At 42.7% G+C, this 24,001-nt stretch overlaps 2 protein-coding genes across 2 annotated transcripts in view; one reads left to right on the forward strand and one right to left on the reverse strand.

Annotated features, from left to right (window-relative positions):
- wdr32 (WD repeat domain 32) overlaps positions 1-8,421 on the forward strand; it is a 12,660-nt gene extending 4,239 nt beyond the window's left edge. The window contains exon 7 of the mRNA XM_076300481.1: positions 6,416-8,421. Within this exon, the coding sequence (XP_076156596.1) occupies positions 6,416-6,787 (372 nt within the window). The 3' untranslated portion in view covers positions 6,788-8,421. The remainder of the gene's footprint in view (positions 1-6,415) is intronic.
- Positions 8,395-23,019, reverse strand: cpxm1a (carboxypeptidase X (M14 family), member 1a). Its single transcript, XM_076300480.1, has 13 exons — positions 22,531-23,019; positions 21,682-21,791; positions 21,296-21,435; positions 20,586-20,670; positions 20,066-20,216; positions 19,719-19,798; positions 14,062-14,185; positions 12,532-12,728; positions 12,279-12,458; positions 11,506-11,803; positions 11,043-11,182; positions 10,556-10,658; positions 8,395-8,887 (listed from the first exon to the last, which is right to left on the reverse strand). Exons 1-13 carry the CDS (start codon positions 22,844-22,846, stop codon positions 8,580-8,582), a joined length of 2,232 nt encoding a protein of 743 aa, XP_076156595.1. The 5' UTR covers positions 22,847-23,019; the 3' UTR covers positions 8,395-8,579.
- Positions 23,020-24,001: the final 982 nt, after the last annotated feature.

The raw sequence follows: 24,001 nt of genomic DNA on the forward strand, positions 1-24,001 counted from the left end.
CACAAAACACCCAGCTGGCACTGATGAAAGCTTACCGCCGTGCCAATTAGTGTCTTTTGGTGATGTAGCTAGCAATGTTGTGCTGTGAAAAAATGTCCTTACATTTTCATGCGGTGTAATACCGCCCCGAATACTGAACTGCATGATTCATATCCTGGATGCCTTGTGGGACTAATACATGTTTATCTGATCTTCACATGATTTTAACATGATTTTGAAGATAATGCCAAAACTTAGACTTTTTTTTTTTTTTTGTGATCAATTTTTTTATTGACATCAATTGTAATATTCAACACTTACAAATATTTGCTTTCCGTGTTTTACGTTTACAAAATCTTCCTGTACAAGTGTAATATATTGACGTCTTTTTGTACTAAGTTCCTTAATCACATCGAATGATATATGAACACAGAACTAGGTTTCCCCACCCGCCACCCTCCCATATACCCATAACCCCCCTCCCCCCACCCCGCGGTCTGCTGAGAGAAAAGAAAAAAAAAAGAAAAAAAAACACACATTTAAAAGAAGAACAAAACAAAATAAAAGTAAAAAGAAAAACATAAATCACACCATGTCTAATCAGTCTCTACAGAAGTATCACCTGGTTCCTTGTCAATAGAATTCAACATATCAGAGATCTGCTCAGCCGCGTCTTTCCATAGGTTAATGGTTCTCCGTTTTGCCTTGTTTATCCTTGCTGTAGAAAGTTCAAGTAGGACAATGTCCAAGAAATAAGCCATCCATTGCTGCATAGAAAGTGAGTGTGGTGGCAACCATCTCTGCACGATCATTTTCTTGGCCGCGGTTGACCCCGCAAGCCAGATTTTCCTCTGTTTTTCAAACAGTTGAAGTTTGGAATCATCATTCAATAACCATATAATGGGGTCAATAGGAATTGGACGGCCTATTAAGTCACCTATAGTCTTTGCTATTTTGTGCCAAAATTCCTGTATTTCTTCACATTCCCATACCATGTGTAGAAAGGTCCCAGTTTGTTCTGGTTTACAGAAAGTGCAATGGGGACTTGGAATGGCTTTTGTTATGAACCTTTTCTGAGGAGTCCAATATGTCCTATGACAGATGTTAAAGTGGATATGTTGGTGGTTTGGGTTTTTAGAGCAATGAAAAATATTATCCCACACCGCTTCCCAGTCAATCATGTCGTTTCCAATATTCAAATCACGTTCCCATACTTGAATTATAGGAAGTTTCCCTGTAATTGCCTCCATCATTGTCTTATAGACAGTAGATGTCACTCTCCTTACTGGAAAGTAAAAAAACAATTTCCAAATGGGGTGTGTGTCAAGTGGAGTTCCCCATGATATATCCTGACTTTTCAGGGCTGATCGTATGCATAAATACATGTAGAATGTTGTTTTGGGGATATCAAATTTGGTTTTAAGTTCTTCAAAGCTCAGTAAACCTTTTTCATTGACAATATGGTCCAATGTATACACACCCCTCTCACTCCACATTTTGCATGTAAAGGGTTTATTACCAGACACTAAGTGTGAATTGTGCCATAAAGGTGTGTGCTTATGCCATTTATTTGTGTAGCCCAAAAGTCTCTCTGCATGTCTAAGAATGGATATTGTGTTTGTGATGATAGGACCATAGCTTAAAGAACATTTTTTCAGACTAACACATGCAAAGGCCAAGTCCTCTATTCGTACAGGATGAATAAGTTGTTGTTCTATATCTTTCCATGGAACAGTAGCTAAGGGGTCCAACCATATCTTAAGAGCACGTAATTGAAAGGCCAGATGGTATACTTTAAAATTGGGGAGAGCTAATCCTCCATTACTTGTGGTGCGCTGCAACGTTAAAAATTTTAGTCTGGGTTGTTTATTGTTCCATATGTATTGTCTGATAAGTGAGTCAAGTCTCTTCCAGTATTTTACCGGTGGTGCTAGAGGTATCATTGCACTCAAAAAATTAACACGGGGCAGAATATTCATTTTAATCACCGCTACCCTAGATCTGAATGATGCTGGTAGTGCTGCCCAATTTTTCAAATCTCTCTGCACATTATTTAGCATACTCTCATAGTTGTCTTGGACAATTTTCTTCATAGATGTATGAATTGTAACACCCAGGTAAGTGATTTTGCTTTGTAATGGAATTGGATGAGTAACTGGCCCTTTAACTGGTATATTGTTTAGTTTAAGCATATTAGATTTCTCCCAATTGATTTTGTAACCAGAGATTGACCCAAATATACTGAAGGTTTGTAGGATTTTAGGTATGGAGTCTTCAAGGTCGGCTATATATAATAAGAGGTCATCAGCAAATAAGGATATTGAGTTGTCACACGATTTGAGTGGGTAATTGCAGATTTTGTTTTGTCTTATAGCTTGGGCCAACGGTTCCAAAGAAAGTGCAAATAGGAGGGGTGATAGTGGACATCCCTGTCGGGAGCCACGTTCGATAGGAAAAGGCAGTGAGTGTAGACCATTAGTTGAGACAATAGCAGTTGGGTTTGCGTATAAGGTGCGCACCATGTCAATGAATTTTGACCCAAGACCAAGTTCCTCCAATACTTGCCACAAATAGCTCCACGATAAGCGGTCAAATGCTTTGAACGCGTCCAGAGACAAAACTGCTGCAGGTGTTGTGAGATTTTTGGCTTCATGGATTATGTGTAGCAGTCTGCGTATATTGTCCGCTGCATGGCGGTTGGGTATGAAGCCAGTTTGGTCGGGATGAACTAACTTCTCAATGACACGTTCCAAGCGTAATGCCAACACCTTGGAAAACAGCTTGATATCTGTCCCCAGTAGGCTTATAGGTCTGTAATTGGCACAATGTTTTGGATCTTTGCCTTTTTTGGGTAAGACTGATATAAGTGCAGTATTTGTTTGTTGTAGAAAAGTGCCTCTCTCCATAGCTGATGTTAAAGCTTGTAGGATTGTAGGTCCAAGAATATCAAAATACTGCAATAATAGTTCTGATGGGATTCCGTCTAAGCCTGGGGTTTTGCCCTTTTTAGTGCCCTTTAATGCAGTTTTAAGTTCCTCTAGTGAGATTGGTTGGCCCAATTTTTCAGCCTCATCTGGACTCAGACGAGGTAGCTCCAGATTTTTAAGAAATTCTTGACATTGTGCTGTGTTGGAATTGGTTGGGCACTTGTACAATTCTGAGTAAAATGACTTGAAGGTGGTGTTAATATCCTGGTAATTTGTTGAGATGCCATTCTCTGTGAATATGCTATTAATTGTGGCCCTGGATTCATTTTGTTTTAGCTTGAGAGCAAGTAGTTTGCTTGGTTTGCTGCCATTGGAATAATAGTTTTGTCTTACTCTATGCATTAAGAATTCAGCTCTCCTTCTCAGTAAATAATTTAGTTCCGCTCGGTTTGTTACAAGATCATTATGAATTGTTCTAGAAAATTTACTTTTAAGTTTGTGCTCCAAAGATTGACACTGTTTCTCTAACTCTTTAACCCTTTCTTGTCTTTTCCTTTTTAAATGGGCTGAAAAGGAGGATGTAAAATCCCTAATAAACCCCTTTGTAGCTTGCCATACATATGCTGGGTCTGCAGTTGAAGCTGTATTAATTACTAGAAATTCGGCCATTTTTGCTCTAAACTCTATGTCAAATTCTGTGTTCTGAAGAAGAGATGTATTAAATTTGCCACCTTCTAGATTTTCCCCCTGAAGTATTACAGTTAAATGTTGATATTATTGGGCTGTGATCTGATAAGATAGCTGGATCCATAACTATAGATGGAAACATTGGTCTCAATTCAGTAGAGCACAACATGTAATCAATGCGGGAATGTGATAGGTGACGCGTGGAGAAGAATGTGTAATCTTTGCTAGTTGGGTTATGAAGTCTCCAAATGTCTGTTAAGTGCAAACTGTCCACTGTTGTTTTAAACAACTCTGACACCTGTTGTTGAGCTGTCGTGTGGGTAGCACCTGACCTGTCTTGTTTTAAATCCAGCACTGCATTCATATCTCCTCCAACAATTAAAGAGTATTCGCTTACTGAAAGCGCAAGCAGTTCATTAGTTAACCTTGGGAAAAAAGTTTCATCTAATATGGCTGGTGCATATACAGAGACAAAAGCAATTTTCCTCTCCCCTATGGTGGTGCATATATAAGATACTCTTCCAGTGATGTCTTTGCTACATTTATCTATGGTAAGGCCACACTTCCTTGATATCAGTATAGTGGAGCCCTTGGTCTTGGTATTGTCGCTGGATGAAGCTGCTACTTTGTAATGTTTATTTTGTAGGCGATTCACATCTTTCTGGCGCAGGTGTGTTTCTTGTATGAGCGCTATGTCTATACACTTTCTTTTTAGAAAATCCAAAAACTTGTGACGTTTGACTGGGCTATTGAGACCTCTAATATTGACAGACATAACAGAAAGTTCAGCCATTTTCTAAATGTTGCTGCAGATTGAAATGTACTCTACCTGACTTCTCTACTAAAAGAATTTTCTTGACAGACTGTATAGTTACAAAAATAAGCAAGGTGTGATAAAAACATAAAATATAAAATCCCCCTTTCCCCCCGAGACCGCAACACCCCCCACACAAAAATAAGATACGTGGCCACATCAAACGCAGGTAACGCCAATCCCAGCCCACTCCTCCCTCCACCACGTAACGGAGAAAAAGAAAACACAGGTCTTATGGTTTCCACATGTTAAGTAAACAGTTAGGTAACAGTTTCGGTCATTTTAAGTTGTAAAAGTAGGCTTACAATTAACAGTAACAATGGTAAGCCCTTTACGGGGAGTAACTGAAATTGATAAAGTCATATGACATAGGCCTACTAAAGCATAGCCTATGATCGCCGTTTACTTGCGATTTTGTCCATTCAGCTTAGAACGTTAGAATTGCGGCTGCACTTACATAATCCTCTGGAATAACTTTACCACAACAGTTCAGTTCTCATTTCCCACTAGGTGAGCTTGGTCGAGATGATTCAGACGACTCTTGTCGCAGCATCTCTGATGAGGTCATCTCTTCCTCCGGGCGTCCGCTCATACTCGCCTGATGATCCTGACGAGGTCGCACCTGCATGTCTGTGTCGCTCGCGTAATCCTCCTCGCCCAAGTTTTCATAGAAGTCTTCAGCTTCTTTGGCCGTCTCGAATAGTCGCTGTTGTCCTCTGTGGGTCACTTTTAATGTGGCGGGATAGATGAGGAAGTTTGAGACCCCTTTCGCATGCAGCTTACTTTGTACATCCACAAACTGTTGGCGTCTCTGCATGGTGTGCGCACTGTAGTCTGCTTTGAATCGGATCGTTGTCGTTGTATTGTCCGTAATTGGCCCGGTTTTCTGTGCTTGCCTTGCCCCATTAAGGATTGCTTGGCGATCTTGGTATCTAAGGCATTTGAAAATCATGGTACGGGATCCCGGTTTTCTACCTTTTCCTTTCGCATAAATTCGATGTGCCCTCTCCAGTTCAATGGTGGGTCTGTTCTGTAGAGTGGGTATCCACACGGGTATCTGTCGTTGTAGGAATCCGATGGGATCATTTGCCTCACGACCTTCCTCTAGCCCTGTAATACGTATATTATTGCGACGAGAGCGGTCCTCCAACTCAGCCAGCTTTTGCTCGAGTTCTTTCTGGTCGCTAGCACAGGCTTTGACAGACTTGCTAATCTCCTTATTTTTTCTCTTGTTATCATCCACTTGTTGCTTAAGATCCTGCACAGTGGAGTCATGTCTCTCGAGTTCAGTTCTGATATATTGCAGGGAGGTGTTGATTTCTTGTAGTGCTCCTTTCACTGCATTTTGGACTACAAATTCGAGCGTACTCTGTTGTTGCTGCAGGACTTGAGCGATGATGGCTTCCATGTTTAGCTCCGCGTTGTCGTTAGCTGTGTTGGTGGATCTTTCCCTCTCTGCTGCTAATTTAGACGATAAAGATGCCTTTTTCTTCGCTGATCGCTGCATTTTTACTGGCTGTGGTGGTAGAAATACGTTTAACCGCAAAAGTAACAAAAAGACCTGATAAATTAGCAAAAAAGTGGAGGGTTGTGAGGAGCTCTAGTCTTCAGCGTCCATCACGGTCGTTGGTCACGTGACCTCCAAACTTAGACTTTTTTGAAAACTAAGTACCTATGATAACATCATATCAAAACTTACATGTCACACACACACACACACACACATCTTAAAATGGCCAAAACACTTACATGATTCTGTCCTCTTCCACCACAAACAGAGTCTCAAGCAAGTAAACATACACACACACACACTCACACACACACTTACCTAAGGAGGCCACAGTCCTCACTGCCACAGTCAAAAACGTGTCCTTATAACCTCAGACAATACCAAAAAAAAAAAAAAAAAAATTTCATTGGCTATAATAAAAACCGAAAGTGTCAAATTGTTACATTATTGTTACATTAGTATTGCTTTAACTCTCTAACCCCCCCCCCCCCCCTGTAGTGGACGTGTGTGTACGAGTTCCAGGAGGAGGAGCCTCAGCGCCACTCGGTCCTCCCACGCTGCTCACTGCGGCTCACCCACTACATCGAGGAGGCCAACGTGGGCCGTGGCTACATCAAGGAGCTGTGCTTCAGCCCGGACGGCCGGCTCATCTGCTCGCCGTACGGCTACGGCGTGCGGCTGCTGGCCTTCGATGGACGCTGCGGCGAGCTGACCGACTGCCTGCCCACGCGCACGGCGCTGCTGCGCGAGGTGCGCTCGGTCTACTCGCACAGCGATGTGGTGCTCACCTCCAAGTTCTCGCCCACGCACTGCCAGCTGGCCTCGGGATGCCTGAGCGGCCGCGTGGCCCTCTACCAGCCGCACTTCTGAACTGGACCAGGGGATGGGGCGGGGCGGGGGAGCGGAGGTGGCCAAGTGTCTCTGTCTGTCTGTCTCTGTGTGTGTGTGTGTGTGTGTGTGTGTGTGTGTGTGTGTGTGTGTGTATAACTGGGGTTGGGTGGTTATCAGGAGAGATGCCTTGCCGTGCCATGCAACATTTTGTGTTGGAGAAGGAGATGGTGAGTGCGTGTGTGTGCGCGTGTGTGTGCGCGTGTGTGTGTGCGTGTGTGTGCGCGTGCGTATGCGCGTGTGTCTGGTTGACCCATACTCTGTGTTGTGCGGCAGGGTCATAGTTTACGGCAGCTGCTAACCACAAGGCTCTGGGTGTCTGTGTGTGTGTGTCTGTGTGTGTGTGTGTGTGTGTGTGTGTGTGTGTGTGTGTGTGCATTGGCCAGTGTGACTATGTGGTATTTGCTTGGATAGTTGGATGCTGTGTCACTGTGTGTGTGTATGATGAGTGATGATCTATGAACTTTTACTTGCAGCTCTGTAGCTCATAAAAAAAAAATATGAAGAGGATTAAAAAAAAGAATGTGCTTTTTCTCTCCGTGTGTGTGTGTGTGTGTGTGTGTGTGTGTGTACGCGCGCATCAAATCAATTTTATGCTCAAACATTAAGACGGAATTTTCTGCTGCCTTCCTTTCAGTGCTGCTTTTTCTGCGCTTACAATCTCACCTTTGAACTTTGAACCTCTCATAGCCTTTCGCTCTGCAAAGCCGGCCTTTGACCTCGGGATCTCTATTTGTGATGTGGTCACTGCTGTGAATTTTTAAAGAATGCTGGCATGGACTCTAAAGGAACTGTGACCACAAGCTAGAAGATTCCACAAAGTTCTACAAAAGAGGCCATGCTACTCCGTTATGGCAGTGTTCGGTTGGTGTAGTTACCATGCTTGGCACACATGGTATCAATGTACACATCTGACATGGCTACTTGTGCATCATTAACACACACACACACACACACACACACACACAGACTCACACATGCACAAGTACACATTCTATGACTGACATTTACACAAACTCATTTCTTTGTCTTTTGTTTTGTTTTATACTAAAACTAAGTGATCGTTGTGAAGCTATATTAAGCCATTTGGTACATTTGTTTGTATGGATTTAAGGGAGAATGATTTGGAATGAGGGAGTTCGTGTCACCATGAATGTCTGTGTGTGTGTGTGTGTGTGTTTGTGTTTGTATGTCTGAATCTTATTGAGTGTTGTCATCTATACTCTCTTCACTCTTCTTTCATTGGCCAACAGTTGTATGTATGTTGATGACTGTGGGCAGAAAGGATGCTGGGAATTGTAGTCCCATGAGCTGAACTCTATCTGGACACTAAAGGACCTTCTTAGGCACAGGTAACATGATTGCCTGACCACACCTCTCTGCTCCAGGGATAAGTTCATATACTCTTAATTATAGTATAAAAAAGTGGTACGGTGGTAAAAAAGGTAATAAAAAGAAGACTGTTTTTCCACTTTGCCTCAACCAATCATTTGCTTTGGCCTTTGATTCTTTCTCCCCCCCGATCCACTCAACATGACAATCGTAATTGTTACAATATATATTTTAATGACATTTTCACAGTTGAGAATGTTTCAAAATATAAATCACCCTACTTTTAAAAAGAGGCCAGCTCTGTGCTTTAAAGATTGTTTGAGTTGCAGAAGAACTAAGAGCAGTTATAGCTATATACACGTGTACATTTTAGTTACCCAGAGAATACAGTACTCTGCAGTCATTTCCACCATTCTTTTCCCTGTTTCCTTGTGATCGGCTCTCATCGCCTCCTTTGCCCTCTCCTCTGCTGCTTCATCCTGCGCTGATTGAGGCGTTTGGTGGAGATGCGCAGTTTTCGCACCTGTTCGTCACGCAGGCGCAGCTGAAGGTCCTTCACCGACTTCCTGCCCTTGGCGCGGGCCTCCAGTGCCCGCTGCTGCGGCGTCTTGGCCAGGACGAAGCCGCACAGCGTGGGCCGAGGCTCGGAGCCCACGTGGCACTTCCTGGTAGCGGGGAGGTAGCCGAGGGCCCAGGCCGTCACCACATACTCACCGGGGTTCAGCAGACGCCAGAAGTCACCGCCGGCCGCTTCAGAGAGAGGGAGACAGTTTTGGATTAGTATTTATTTAAACTGAATGTGTGTGTTTGAATGTGTGTTCACTGTGTTGTAAGATTTCTCAAAACAATCGTCAGTGACAACCTGCAAAACCTTTTTTTTTATTAGATAAAAGTTTTTTTTTTATGAGAAGTCTGATTCCTCCTGAACTTGATCTGTGTCCACGTCAGCAGGATGGTGAGCTCCACTCCCCCGTCCCTCCACACAACATAGCCAGACATGTGGGGTCAACATGAGTCAACCCTCAGTGTGAGTCACACTACCTTAAATTTCTGCACATGTGGATGTGCTGTGCTATGCAGAAACGGAATAACCTTGTCAATAGCAGCATGAAACACACTTATAAGTGTATAACTACATTGAGAAATAGGAGGCACATTGCATTTTTATCTGTTATTATTATATTTTAGTATAAATTGGACACACATCTCTATTGGCTGCAAGTACAGTAGAATTTTTCAGTGTCAGCATGAAGGGTGCAGTTATTTTACCTGTTTACCAGCACGTAGCAACTGCTGTGTTTCATTATGTAAATCAGCATTCGATAACTATTAGTTTGTTTCTGCATTAATCTACAGTGCATTTAGAAAGTTAAGCTCACCATGTGATGTGTAGGGCTGCAACTAACAATTATTTTCATAGTTGTTAATCTGTTGATTAATCGATTAGTTTGATCAATAAAATGTCAGAAAATAATGAAAAAGTGTCAATCAGTATTTCCCAAAGCCTAAGATACGTTTTTTCCACACGACAAAGATATTTAATTTACTGAGTAAGTAAAGATACAATACTCAAGTTTAAGAAAAGGCCATCAGAAAATGTTGAGTAATTTTCCTTAAAAACACAACAGCACAAATCGATTAACCAATTACCAAAAATGTTGCTGATTAATTCAATAGTTTTAAATAATTCATCAGTTTGAATAATTATTCAACAAATTGTTGCAGCCCTAGTCATGTTCGACATCCAAGGCAGTAATCGCTGTTGGGCGCGTCAGTTAAATACAGAGCAAAGGGTCTGAATATATCAGTATGACGTGTATTGAGTGAAGATTGATGAGGGAAACATGAATTTCAACAATTTCAGCATAAGGCTGCAACACAATCTGAAAATATGTGAAGTGGTTTAAATACTTTGAGTGCACTGTACGTACGTGGCCTGTAAACAAAGACTCATGAATGCGAAGATAATAGTATTTTTGTCATGCCCAGTTGTTGTACATCTGGAAGTACTTATTTGGCAACAACCAAAAGAACATATTGCCTCTTTAAGGTTCCATTTGTTACAACTTCCTACAGATGGCACATACTGTAGGGTAGGCCCTGATCTACTGGCCTACACTGTTGATCTTCCAAGTGTGTTAACCACAGTGTGTGGTCTTTCTGAGCAAGGAACTCTGGATGATACACGAGGCAGTTTGCCAGTGCCTTTAGTTTTTGTCGACTATGCATAGCAGACAAACTCGTTTCCAGCTGCTTCAGCCTCCAAAACCCCCCTTTGAGGTTTCCAGAGAAGACATGGCATGCTAATGTGGTTGTTCTGAAGTAGTTGTGATTATTGACCATGTTTGGTAAATACTGAGTGCCTCACTCACTCACACACACACACGCGCACACACACGCATTCACAGACTCACTCACCGGATCGCACATCATGGTCCAGATCCCTCACTTTAATGATGGCGTCTGAGATCCCGACCTTCGTCTCGCGGTCTCTCACTAAACCTTTAATTCCCCTGTGCACCTGAGTCAGGCAGATTAATCAGATCAAAGGCATGATGCACATGCAGTGTCTGCCTGTCCAATTATGTTAATCAGATTGTTTTATGTTTTATTTGGAACATACATAGAATATGGAAATGCATTACATTTAACTATGTACAGACTACAGCTAGTTTGAAATCCATTAATGGTGTTTTTATCAATGATAAATTATGCATGGGTGTTGGTCTTTAGTAGAGGTGTGTGTGTGTGTGTGTGTGTGTGTGTGTGTGTGTGTGTGTGTGTGTGTGTGTGTGTGTGTGTGTGTGTGTGTGTGTGTGTGTGTGTGTGTGTGTGTGTGTGTGTGTGTGTGTGTGTGTGTGTGTGTGTGTGTGTGTGTGTGTGTGTGTGTGTGTGTGTGTGTTACCTGTTCCATATATTGTAGCAGGGCTTCTTTATTGTTGTCCCATTCCATTGGTAGCTCACTAGCATGAGGATATTTATCACAAGACAACTCCACCGTCACCTCAAAACAGTTGGTGTGGAGGTAGCTAAAGTCATTCATACCTACACACACACACACCACATAGAGAGAGAGAGAGAGAACAGAAACACACAGATTGTGTAAGTTCAGCACAGAGGTTGAAACAGTATAACACATCAGTATTAATGATACAAGCCTTTCCGTGTGTATGTATGCAGTTTAAGAGGATTATTCTCCATAGCTCTGTTCGAAGTTCACTCGTTCACTACTGGTATATAGGGCACTATGTAGGGAATCAGCCACATAGCAAATACTTTATAGTGAATAAATGAATGAGTGAGTGAGTGAACGAGTGAACATTTGGAACACAGCTCATGTCTTCACTCCTTGGTCAGTGTATACGTACTTCCTGGTAACGTGTGCCAGTCGGCTCCGTTAATAATGTTGTTGTGCTCCGTCTGAAAGTCCTCGTAGTGACAGATGCGTCTGTCGGGGTTGGCCATGGCCCGGTTGGAGGAGGCGTACACCATGGCGAGCCAGCGGAAGAAGTCGTTGTCTGCGGTGGGCGTGTCGGCCCGGGGGATCCAGTTGCGAGTGCAGTCGTACGGGTAGGTCACTACCAGCTCGCCGCCATGGAGGTTGGCACTCAGGACGAAGGGGATGGCTTGCATCCAGCTGATCACCGCACGCGTCTCCGGGGCAACCTGCCCGAGTGAACAAACAGAATGGATTTGGGTGCTCACATGACTTTATACCCAGGATGTATACACGTAGCAATTAGTATTGTAAATGTTTTTATCCAACATAAAAAATACCTAAAACCTAAAAAATATTTCAGGTGAAAATGTGTGTGTGTTTTGATGTGTCTTCACATATCTGCTAGGTGAAAGCCGCAATCATATATGATTACCGTAATTTCGCAACTATTAGCCGCGGCTTATAATAATACGCGGGTGCAGTTAATATGGTATTAATATGGTTTTGTTTCTTTTAACTTCCATAAAACACTGTCCTGCGGCTTATACACAATGCGGCTAATACACAGGGAATTACTGTAGTGTCAGTGTAGTAGTAGGTTAGTGGCAGGGATATTAAGAAACAGACTCTTCCTACTTCCTCTTCCTATAACTTAACTAATTTAAGATTGTTTTGCAGGGGAATGGGAGGGCTGTGTCTTACTGTGGCGTTCTCTTGTGTGTAGTACTCTGGCAAAGGGATGTAATGGTTGCTGACTTTATTCTTGTCCACGGCCATCTCCTTCTCATCCCACATGATGTTGTTGAGGTCAGCAAAGTTGTGGTTCATGTCGATGCCTTCGTAGCTATAGCGACCCTCAGCCCAACCAGCCAGCTCGGAACCCTATGACAGACTGTTTAGAACTCATCTGCGCATTCTGATTGGTTGCTTTACCCCAAGGTCCCACCTCACGCACCTTCTTATAGGCCTCCTCGTAGCCATCGGGGTTCATGGAAGGCAGCAGATGGATGCGTGTCATTTTGACCAGGCGAACGATCCTCTCGTTGTTCTTCTTGTACTCGCGGCAGATATACTGCATGAGGTTCAGGACCAGCTCGCGCCCCACCACCTCGTTACCATGCATATTAGCAACGTAGCGGAATTCGGGCTCACCTAATCACATAACACACACACACACACACATACATTAACCCCAATTCTCATTATGCTCCTACATTTCTCTGTTTAATCGCACTGAAACACCATGGGCAAAGGGAAGCCTGATTCAAATCATTCTGTTCTAATGAAAAGAAAAACAGTAGGAAGGAAAACAATTCAGCAAAGACAGGAAAAGAACAAAGGCTGGTTCAATCTGAAGAATTAAATCTCCCAGGGGTCTGTCTGGCAAAGAGCAGAATGGCAAAGAATCAAAAGAACATCTTAGGAGGAGAGGGCCTCTTCTATGTCAACAAGTGTGTGTGTGTGTGTGTGTGTGTGACATACAATGTTAGTAAGATATATGTTTACGTTTAAAGGATGGTCAGGGTTCTCTTCTAGAAGGACACGTGTTTGGTTCTTCCCGACAGTATTTATGCTCATAATGTCTCCTAACACAAGCACACCCATGAAGGTTGCTTTTGAAGTGCAGCCGTCCCTCACGTTCAAGCTGCTCACTGCAGTAGGACAGACGCTATTCTTTCTGCGCTACACGCCACAGCTGTTACTACTCATGGTTTCTCACTGGTTTCATGTGGCCAAGAGTTTGGATATCAACATCCTGTTCAATAACATGCCTCTAAGGACAGTGATAATGCCACTTTGGTAAACTAGTTTTGTAATGTAGGCTGACTCATGATTTAAACTTGTTTGTAATCTTGTTTTAAGCATATTTTCTGGGCGTTTTGCCTTCATCCTGATAGGGCTGTGAAGAGTGACAGGAAGCGAGTGGGAGAGAGAGCAATACGATGGGATCGGGAAACAGCCGCAAGTCAGATTCGAACCCAGGTCCTCGTGGGCACTTAGATAGATAGATAGAATGTGTCGCGATCGCTGCTGCTTGTGCCACAGCTGGCCTGTAGCCTACTTTACATAACAATAACAATAACAACAACAGAAGGGCGTTGATGAGATTGTTCTGGTGAATCCAGGGAGAAGAATACAGAGAGGGTTAGTTTGGTCATATAAGGGGGGCATACGAAAGACACATTGTGGGGCAGCCGTGGCCTACTGGTTAGCGCTTCGGACTTGTAACCGGACGGTTGCCAGTTCGAACCCCGACCAGTAGGCATGGCTAAAGTGCCCTTTGGCAAGGCACCCAACCCCTCACTGCTCCCCAAGCACCGCTGTTGTTGCAGGCAGCTCACTGCACCGGGATTAGTGTGTGCTTCACCTCACTGTGTGCTGAGTGTGTTTCACTAATTCACGGATTGGGATAAATGCAGAGACCAAATTTCCCTCACAGGATCAAAAGAGTATATATACTTATACTTATACTATACATGATTACCTAGTTCATGTTTGCCAGGGTTGTCGGAGATCTCCATGACGTAGAGCTTTAAGCCAGTGTAGCTCTTTCCAATGGTGTAGATACGGGTGATGTCTGGACACTGATCATGAACTTCTTTCATTAGCTAAAGACAACAGAGACAGACAGCCATATATGAGTAGGCCTATTTTTGATTTAGCTCACAAAAAGCAAACTGTTGGTGGTTGCTGTAGAAGTTTAACAAATGTCATAGTAAATTAAATAAACTCTGTGCGTGTGTTTGTGTGTGTGTGTGTGTGTGTGTGTGTGTGTGTGTGTGTGTGTGCGTGTGTGCGCGTGTGTGTGTGTGTGTGTGTGTGTGTGTGTGTGTGTTTTCCAACCCCTCTCTTGGCAAGGATAATCTCACTTTTACCATCAAAGCATCCCTTCAAATCCTCCCAACAAGATTTAACCTGGCCACATGGTACCCATTCAGCCATAACCCACAATGCATTCTTCACTCCACTAACCATGACAACGAGACCACCGCACATGTCCTGAATGGATGCAGTTTACTTTTTTATAAAGGACTTTACATAGCTAGCCATAAGAGACTAGTGGACTAGTGGTCACAAAGCATTAAGGATGTGCAGGAGAGAACAACATACATGCACCATGCTGAACAAATGGAATGGTTTAATGACAAAAACACCAATAACAACCTAGCAACCTGTTGCCTCTCCCCGGCCTCTGCTGAGAACCAAGCCTGCTCTGCTGGCCAGCTCCACTCCACATCAGCCTGAGCCATGGCGTAGAAGCAAGCATCACAAGCACGGCAGACGGTCCGGACGGCACTCAGGCCCAGCCCAACCTATACGACTGGAAAACCGCTACGCCATTCTGACCGAGGATGAGGAGCCCCTCCTGCCCCGAGACAACCATCCTGGTCCCTCCTCAAAGTCGGCGCCCCCCCGACCCCCACCTCCCCGGACCTCATCAACCTCCACCCTGGTCATCGGCAGTTCCATGGTTAGAGACCTCTGCATTCCCCCATCATGTAGCGGTCCCTCCAAGGTCTACTGCTTCCCTGGTGCCAAGGTCCTTGACATCCAGCAGAAACTCCCAAGCATCCTGGCCTGCCACACCAAGGTCAACAACATCATCGTACACGTGGGCACAAACGACATCAGAGATAAGCAGTCAGTAGCACTGCAGGAAAACTACAAAACTCTCATCACCACCCTGATGGGCACAGAAAAACGCTTTGTCATCTCTGGGCCTCTCCCTACCTACAGAAAAGGTGCTGAGAGATGGTCCAGACTGTTCGATCTCCACACCTGGCTCAAACGCTACTGCGCTTCCCTAAGCATCCCCTATGTCAACAACTGGGGCTTGTTCTGGGAGAGGCCCAGTATGCTGAAGCGTGATGGTCTCCACCCAAACCAACATGGAGCCAGGCTACTCTCTGACAACATAGCGTCCACACTGAGGCATTGACATTCTGTAGAAAATATTACAGATTCACGCCCCCCAGGTATTGATTCGAATGGCATTATACATGTGGATGGGTCTGAGAATGTTTTCTGCAGGGTAACATACAATACTACTACCATAGATCAAGCTGCTTCATGCAATAGCATGACTTATGCTTATAGTTCTATTCCAACGTTGATTTCTACCAAACGTATAGTAAAACGAAAAGACAAATTTAAAACTAGAAACCTAACAAATATTCTTTCCATACCTCAGCATATTCCTCAAAAGCCAGAGGCATTTTCAGCTAACATGGGTTTACTGAATATAGGTGCACTTACTACCAAAACCTTTGCAATCAATGATTTTATTAGTGAAAAACAATTGGATTTTCTGTTTCTTGTTGAAACCTGGCTGACTTCAGACAGCGAAGCTGTTCTTGTTGAAACTTGTCCCCCAAATTATAATTTCTTCCACTCAATTAGACAAGGCAAACGAGGTGGTGGAATTGCCTCCATTCTCTCAAACAAATATAGTTGCACTAGAGTCAACTTTGGTGAATTCGCTTCCTTTGAGTACATTGCCCTCACTCTGAAGGCTGACCCAGCTGTACTTCTATTAACCTTATACCGCCCTCCTAAACTATGGGCTGGCTTTCTCGACCAGTTTTCTGAACTTATGTCGCTCATCATCACTAGCTATGATCGGATAATTGTAAATGGCGACTTTAATATTCATGTCAATAAGACAACTGATGCTAAAGCCAGTAAGTTCCTTAATGTGTTGGACAGTTTAGAGCTAAAGCAGCATGTTACAGGACCCACCCACAACCTTGGCAACACCCTCGATCTAGTCATTTCTAGAGGGATAGAAGTCACAGACTTATCAGTAAATGATATAAATATGTCTGATCATTATTGTGTATCTTTTAATATAGTACTACATACTCCAAAAATTCATCCCGAAATTGCAATCAAATCGCGACTCTTGGACATTAGAGCAGAACAGCAGTTCATAGCTCTTATAGACTCCATAAATTTAGATATTTTACATCATCCCATTGATCAAATGGTAGAGGCTCTCAATCATGAATTAGGCGCTATGCTTGATAGAGTGGCACCCTTAAAGACTAAAAAAAGGCCCTGTAGCAAACTGACACCTTGGATGAACGAAAATATCCATGATCTAAAAAGATCATGTAGAAAAGCTGAGAGAACATGGAGAAAAACTAAGTTACAGGTTCACCGTGCCATTCTAAAAGAAAAAATAGCAAATTATAATAGAGCTATTCGGAATGAGAGAAGGAACCACTTCTCTAAGGTAATTGCTGAAAACAGTGGAAACTCTAGGGTGTTGTTCTCTACCATTGATAGGCTATTGCATCAAACACCTTTTGATACACTCAGTCAGGCATCCTCTCTAAGATGCGAAGAATTTGCAGACTTCTTCGAAAACAAAGTAATTTCTATAAGGGAGGCTATTGGTAATACAAGTAATATGTTTGATAGTACACCCAAAAACAGCCCCCCAAAATTAAGGTCCTTTAGCACTATTACTCAATCTGAGCTTGGTAAAATTATAACTCAAACCGGCTCCTCAACATGTGTTTTAGATCCAATCCCTACTAGATTCCTCAAAAAACTATATGATAGCTTAGCTCACTTTATTCTCAAGGTAATAAATACCTCATTAGAAACAGGTATATTTCCAACTGCTTTTAAAACCGCTGTTGTGAAACCTTTACTTAAAAAGTCAAATCTTGACCATACCAATCTGAGCAACTACAGGCCTATATCAAATCTACCGTTCCTGAGCAAAGTACTTGAAAAAGTTGTTTGTAATCAGTTAAATACCTTCCTCAACGAAAACAGTATCCTTGAAAAATTCCAATCAGGTTTTAGATCAAATCACAGCACAGAAACGGCTCTAGTAAAAATAGTCAATGATCTCAGACTGGCTACTGACTCAAACAAAGTCTCAATCCTTATTCTTCTGGATTTGAGTGCGGCATTTGACACCATTGATCATAGCATCCTAATTCACCGCCTTGCGAAGTGGGTGGGTCTCTCTGATAATGCTCTAAACTGGTTTCAAACCTACATTACTGGCAGAGATTTTTATATCAGTCTAGGAGATCATGTATCTGAAAAACATGACTTGCCTTTTGGTGTGGCCCAGGGGAGCTGCCTTGGTCCCCTGCTATTTTCCCTATATATGCTTCCATTGGGAAATGTCATAAGTCAGCATAATGTAAACTTCCATAGCTACGCAGATGATACCCAATTGTATATTTCTGTGGAGCCAACTAACCCAGATGGCCTTTGCTCCCTCACTGCATGCCTAACCTCCATTAATCAGTGGATGAGCAAAAATTTTCTGAAACTAAATGATGACAAAACAGAGGTACTTTTGGTGGGACCAAAACTAAAGCGAGATATTGTTCTTAGTAATCTGGGGAACTTGGCACACCAGGTCAAACCAAAAGTAACAAGCCTCGGTGTCATCTTAGATGCAGAGTTAAGTTTTAAGCCCCATATCAGTAAAGTTACTCAAACAGCCTATTTCCACTTGAGAAACATTGCCAAAGTGCGGCCCTTTTTAACTCAACAAGATGCAGAAAAACTAATTCACGCCTTTATCACTAGCAGGTTAGACTACTGCAATGCACTTTTCACTGGTCTTCCCAAAAAACATCTAAAGAAATTGGCACTCATACAGAACTCTGCGGCTAGACTTTTAACTAAGACTAAGAAGAGAGAACACATCACCCCTGTGTTGGCTGAACTGCACTGGCTCCCTATTTCCTATAGAATTGATTTTAAGGTTATGTTAATTACTTACAAAGCTCTGAATGGCACAGCACCTTCATATATCTCTGAGCTTTTAATATCTTATCAACCACAAAGGAAACTTAGATCATCCAATTCTAATCTTTTAATCGTACCCAAAGTGCTCCACAAACAAAGTGGAGAAGCTGCTTTTATCCATTATGCCCCCAAACTATGGAACACCCTGCCTCTGTACATCAAGCAGGCGAGTTCAGTAAATATTTTTAAAAAAGATCTGAAAACATACCTGTACAGGAAAGCTTTTAGTTAACTCGTCTTATCCTGTAGACTACTTTTTCAGATTATTCTACATCTGCTGCTATTGGAGGGCGCAGCCAGCCAGAAGCAGATGGGCTCCCCCTATTAAGTCAGGTTCTGCTCAAGGTTTCTTCCTGGAATATGGGAGTTTTTCCTTGCCACAGTTGCCATATGGCGTGCTTGTGGGGGGTAAGAGGGTTAAGGCTGCCAGTCTTATGACATGTCATTTTCTATATTTTTGATATGTTGCTGAGTGGATCATAAACGGCCCCAGCAATGAAGAAATGTGATTGATAATGACTGACTGACTATTATTTTGTTACATGCTTCAAATGTAAAGCACTTTGAGCTGCATTCTGTGTATGAAAGGTGCTATACAAATAAAGCTTATTATTATTATTATTATTATTATAATAATATCTCTCTCTGTAATATTCCAGATACCCCGGATATTACCATCATAGATGTAAACAGTAAGAATGTGACTATTGTTGAAATAGAATGTTCTTTGATTTGTACATGGACTTTTGTTTTAACTCTGAGCTGTTGAAACATAAACAAAAGTATCACAAACATAAACATAAACAAAAGTATCACAAACCTGGGGTTTCGATGCAAACTTATCATACTTGTGTTTAGGAGTCTTGGGCATGTGCATAAACTTTACGTGGACTGTAACAGTGTGGACTAAGCAAGCCAAATGCAAAGAAACTTGCAAAGTACTGCTCCCTTTCTGCAATAATAGGTTGTGTATCCATTTGGAGGCGACAATGCCATAATTACCCAAAACCACAAGTGCAGAAAGAATTACAAATAGAACAACGCATTCTGTGTTTGATCAGACCTGTCTAAACCTTCATACTTCTATCAGTGTTTGGATTTGTAAATTCTTCCCTGTGTTAAAATCCAAATTGAAGCATTACAGTGTGTGTGTGTGTGTGTGTGTGTGTGTGTGTGTGTGTGTGTGTGTGTGTGTGTGTGTGTGTGTGTGTGTGTGTGTGTGTGTGTGTGTGTGTGTGTGTGTGTGTGTGTGTGTGTGTGTGTGTGTGTGTGTGTGTGTGTGTGTGTGTGTGTGTGTGTGTGTGTGTGTGTGTGTGTGTGTGTGTGTGTGTGTGTGTGTGTGTGTGTTTACGTGTTTACCTTCCTCATCTCTTTATAGTTGTGATGCCTAAAATCCAGGTGATCTGTAGACACAGGCTCAGGATCTGGCAGGTCTGGATCTGCAGCCCCCACCACACACACACACAGACACACACACACACACACACACAAACACACACGCACACACACACACCCACACATACAGTACACACACACATAAAACATGATAGTAATGCCTTCTCATTCAATCAGTCTTACAAACTCTCTGTCTCTGTCCAGTTATGAATGAATGATATTCCATCACAATGTGCTTTATGTATAATACTGAATCACACATGATGACACACAGACACAGATATTAAGGTGTGTAAGGTGTGCACGGTCACCTGGAAGAGGACAACCCAGCACCTCCGCCCGCAGACACACACTGCCATTGATGTACCAGCTCTGGGGGTTGATCCGCAGGAACTGACCCACCATGGGGACGGGCAACATGCCCAGTACTGGAGTCTCAAGGTCATTATTCCCTTTAAACACCTAAAACAACAAAACACACAGACGCCGGACCAGCAACGCTACAATTTTCAAAAGAGAATGCAAAAGCTATGAGTGGTATTTACTGCAGAGGTGTAAAAGTCCGGCTTCAGAAAGTCCTACCATGTATTGGTTCTACCTGTGCACTTAACACAGGTTATTTTACTGCTCATCTCATATGCTCATCTAACCGAAAAATGAGTTGTGCCAATTAGAATCAGTGAATAGCTGGAACAAATATGTGGCAGGACTTTTACTTTCTGAAGCTGGACCTTTACAACGCTGATTTACTGTGTATATTTCAGAGAAAGTGATCTGATCTCATCTGTGTAGTCAGTGTGCTGCCAGGTGTGACAGAAATCTCACACTTACCGCCTCCACGGTGCCATTCATGCAGGTGGCCCAGGTCTCCGTATCATTACTGATCTGAACCTTGTATGATTCCACAAAGTTCCAGCTAGAGAGAAAGAAAAAGAGATAAAGAAAGAGAGATGGGTAAATAATGCTTCTTTAAATAAGCCAAGCTTCCTGACATTAAGAAGTTTCAAGCTTCAAGCAAGTTGATTTGTACAGTTCTAACTCATAGCCACAAACATATGGCTCCTACAAGTATCTACAAGTTTACATTCAAGTAAACGTTGCAGCTGTCAGCGAAGACAGCTGTGCTTTCTCCTGGACTCCCATTACAGTGGAAGGCCTTCCCTCCCTGCCCTTTAGCCATGAGCATACTGTACAGACATCATTTCCTGTCTGAGGGAGATAATCAAGAAACTCATTTTTAATGTGTCTATGCTGTTGGGAGGGAACTCAAAGTTCGCTGGTTATTAAACTTGTATAAGTCACAATCACAATAAAGAAAGTGACGTTATAGACTCTTGCAATCTTGCAATCAGACACAAACACTATGCCAAGCCAATCAATGTGTACGGCATCTCTCTTCCTGCCACACACAATGTACACTTGAGGACAGACTACTACATTTTCAGCCATGCCATCTCTCTTTCTCACACACACACACACACGCACACGCACACACATGCACACTCACACACATGCACACTCACACACACCCATGCCCTTACCTCCAGATGGAATTTCTCCCTTGTAGGACGACTCCAGTGAATAATGTAGGCCTAAGGGCGTCCACTTGCAGCCACTGATTCTTGTCCTTCACTGCCGCACACCAGGCCCCATCATACTCATCACCATCATCTAAACCAGCCTACACATGCAGACGTAGACACACACACACACACACACACACACACACACACACACAAAACTCATTACCATAATTTACTGTCATCCATACCAATCTAATGGCATACCACTCTATTTCAGTCTCATACATGCATGCATTTCTCTCTATCTCTCTCTCTCTCTCTCTCTCTCTCTCTCTCTCTCTCTCTCACACACACACACACATACACACACACAGGACAGTCCATGACAGTGTGCACACAGAGACCTGTATGTTGAGGCGTCCACGTTGGGGCCCGAGGCCGCTGCGTTCGGAGGAGGAGGCAGAGAGCTGGAAGTCTTTCACCCTCAAGGACTTCAGGCCGAGGGGAGGGCAGACTGAAGATGGGTGGGGTGGGGTGGGGTAGTGTGGGGTGGGGTAGTGTGTTTGTGTTTTTGGAAAGAAGACAGGCCACAAGATATCCACAAATTAAAGAAGATTCATCCGGTTATTCACCCTATCAGATCACAGACACACACACACACACAAACACACACACATAAACATGTTTACAGCTGGACAAGTGTTGCAATCTGACACTGGTCAAAATTCCTCTTGGTTGATAGAGAGGGGGTGTCAACCTCTCTCTCTCTCTCTATTCTGCACACACGAACAGACACACACAGCACACATGATGATTCTATCAGAATAACAGTGAAAGAAATCGGTTGTATGAACATTAATGTTCTAATAACTTCTTGAAACACCCCAAGTACATGTTTAGTTCACATCCAAAGCACCATAGTCATGACAGAAAGACATTAATCCATGTGCTCTGAAGCATAACATTTCCAGAACAATTAATACTGAAGGGAGAGATCCCTTATCATTTGCTTTTCATGTGCTATTAAGCGTGAATAAATTACGGGATCTGGCTATGCTATACGGGTGCATGGAGGAACTTTATATAACCTTACATTCCAGTGTCTAAACGGGAAATAGGAAAGAAAGAAAAGAAGAGAGGTCGGGTTACTTTGCTCACGAACGCACGGTCTAGATTCGGTTTTCCAAACTAGTCCTACATAGATGTTTTCAATTTTTCTCCCATAGATTTTTTCCACGGGGCAAAGAGCTTACCGACTTCACGCTGGACTGTCCCAGCTCCTTCACTTTGATGCACTTTGTCTTCTGGCTTCTTATCCCGTTCCTGCAGAATGTGCGCCTCTGTCGTAGACTTGCTGCTTGATACAGGCGCAGCGGTTGTTTTGAATTCAGTAATTTCATTCAAATCATTAAGTGCATTTGTAAAGGATGCATTTACTGTCGTTTGCATTTGTTCTGTCTTGTTCACGCCTTTTATTTCATTCGTAAGTAAACCGTTTATCACTTGTGCCTCTAGCGCTAAGGAAAGACAGACAAATACAGCGAGCCTCGCCATCTCTGCCGCTTGCATTTCGCGACTGTCAGGGTCAGATCAGTTTACAGAAATTCCCAACTCAGCATTTATACCCCAAAAACTGCCCGTAATGAGTCAAAAACACGCGCACGAGAGTGTAAGAATACACTTTGGCCTACACTCACTGAAAGAAAGCCATTTCAAATAAAATGTAATCCACTATAGCCTTGGTGACGTAGTCCACCCACCAATGTTTACTTAGCCTACTGATCTAATTGTCTCCCCAAGCCAACCTTTTTTCTTTTCTCAGGCAGACACATTAATAGTGGAGTGGTCCATCAAGAGTTAACATTTGGGAGAAATGTGTATAATGAAAATTGAAAAATGTAGAATTTGTATAATGTAGGCCTATATTTTTAGCATTTAATGTTATTGATTCCTCATATCATTTCATATTTTTTTTCATATATGAACATATTATTTTGCCTATTGTTATGGATATCTAGGATAATGTATTGCCTAGCTGACATTCAATATTTCATCATGGGAATGGTGCTCCCCTTGTTATTGTTTTCTGATATGGTGAATAGGGCATATCCTCATTTTGGAAATGCATATCATGGGGATGCATGCATTTTGGAGATGCATATCAACCATGGGGATGCATGCATTTTGGAGATGCATTAACCAGTGGTTTTATCAATACGGCATACAAACTATCCATATATGACATATACTAGGCCTGACTTGTTCCATTGAGAAGCCTCTTTGCCCTTATGAAAACTTGGCACATCGATCAAATCGTCTGGGCAGGCTTTATGATGGGCAGATGAGCAATGGTGCCTAGTCATTTACATCACCTGAGCGGGCTTCAGTTGATATTGGCAGTGCAATAACTTAAAAGGGAAAAAAATCACTATTAAGCGATTAAGGCATTTATCGAGAAGAAGGATGTTTTGGTAGTGTTTTGGCTCTTCTCCCTACATGATTCACAGTAGACTATTTCGTTGCTCTGATTGGTTAGGTCTATCCAATTGTGTGCAGATGCATTTTTCATGAAACATGCCCCATAACCACGTCCCATTCATGCAGTTCTAGACTCAAATTCTGAATAGAATGTAGTCTACTATCCTGTCTAATGATATCCGAAAACAAAGCCTACTTTGCTTACCTCCTTATTTACTTTACAGGCCTTTATGGAACCACAGTTCC

Source organism: Alosa pseudoharengus, unplaced genomic scaffold, assembly GCF_046254945.1.
Source record: "Alosa pseudoharengus isolate Yale_2024_CS ecotype anadromous, Long Island Sound unplaced genomic scaffold, YU_APseudo_1.1 YU_APseudo_1.1_scf_22, whole genome shotgun sequence".
Classification (NCBI taxonomy): domain Eukaryota; kingdom Metazoa; phylum Chordata; class Actinopteri; order Clupeiformes; family Clupeidae; genus Alosa; species Alosa pseudoharengus.

What these genes read in the sequence shown, in the direction of transcription:
- cpxm1a (XM_076300480.1), bottom strand. Translation starts at nt 22,846, where the DNA reads ATGCAAGCGGCAGAGATGGCGAGGCTCGCTGTATTTGTCTGTCTTTCC. An exon ending in ACGAGGAGGCCTATAAGAAG is followed by an intron (nt 12,459 to 12,531) that starts GTGCGTGAGGTG and finishes AGTCTGTCATAG; the next exon opens with GGTTCCGAGCTGGCTGGTTG. An exon ending in TGCTACAATATATGGAACAG is followed by an intron (nt 10,659 to 11,042) that starts GTAACACACACA and finishes TGCCTGACTCAG; the next exon opens with GTGCACAGGGGAATTAAAGG.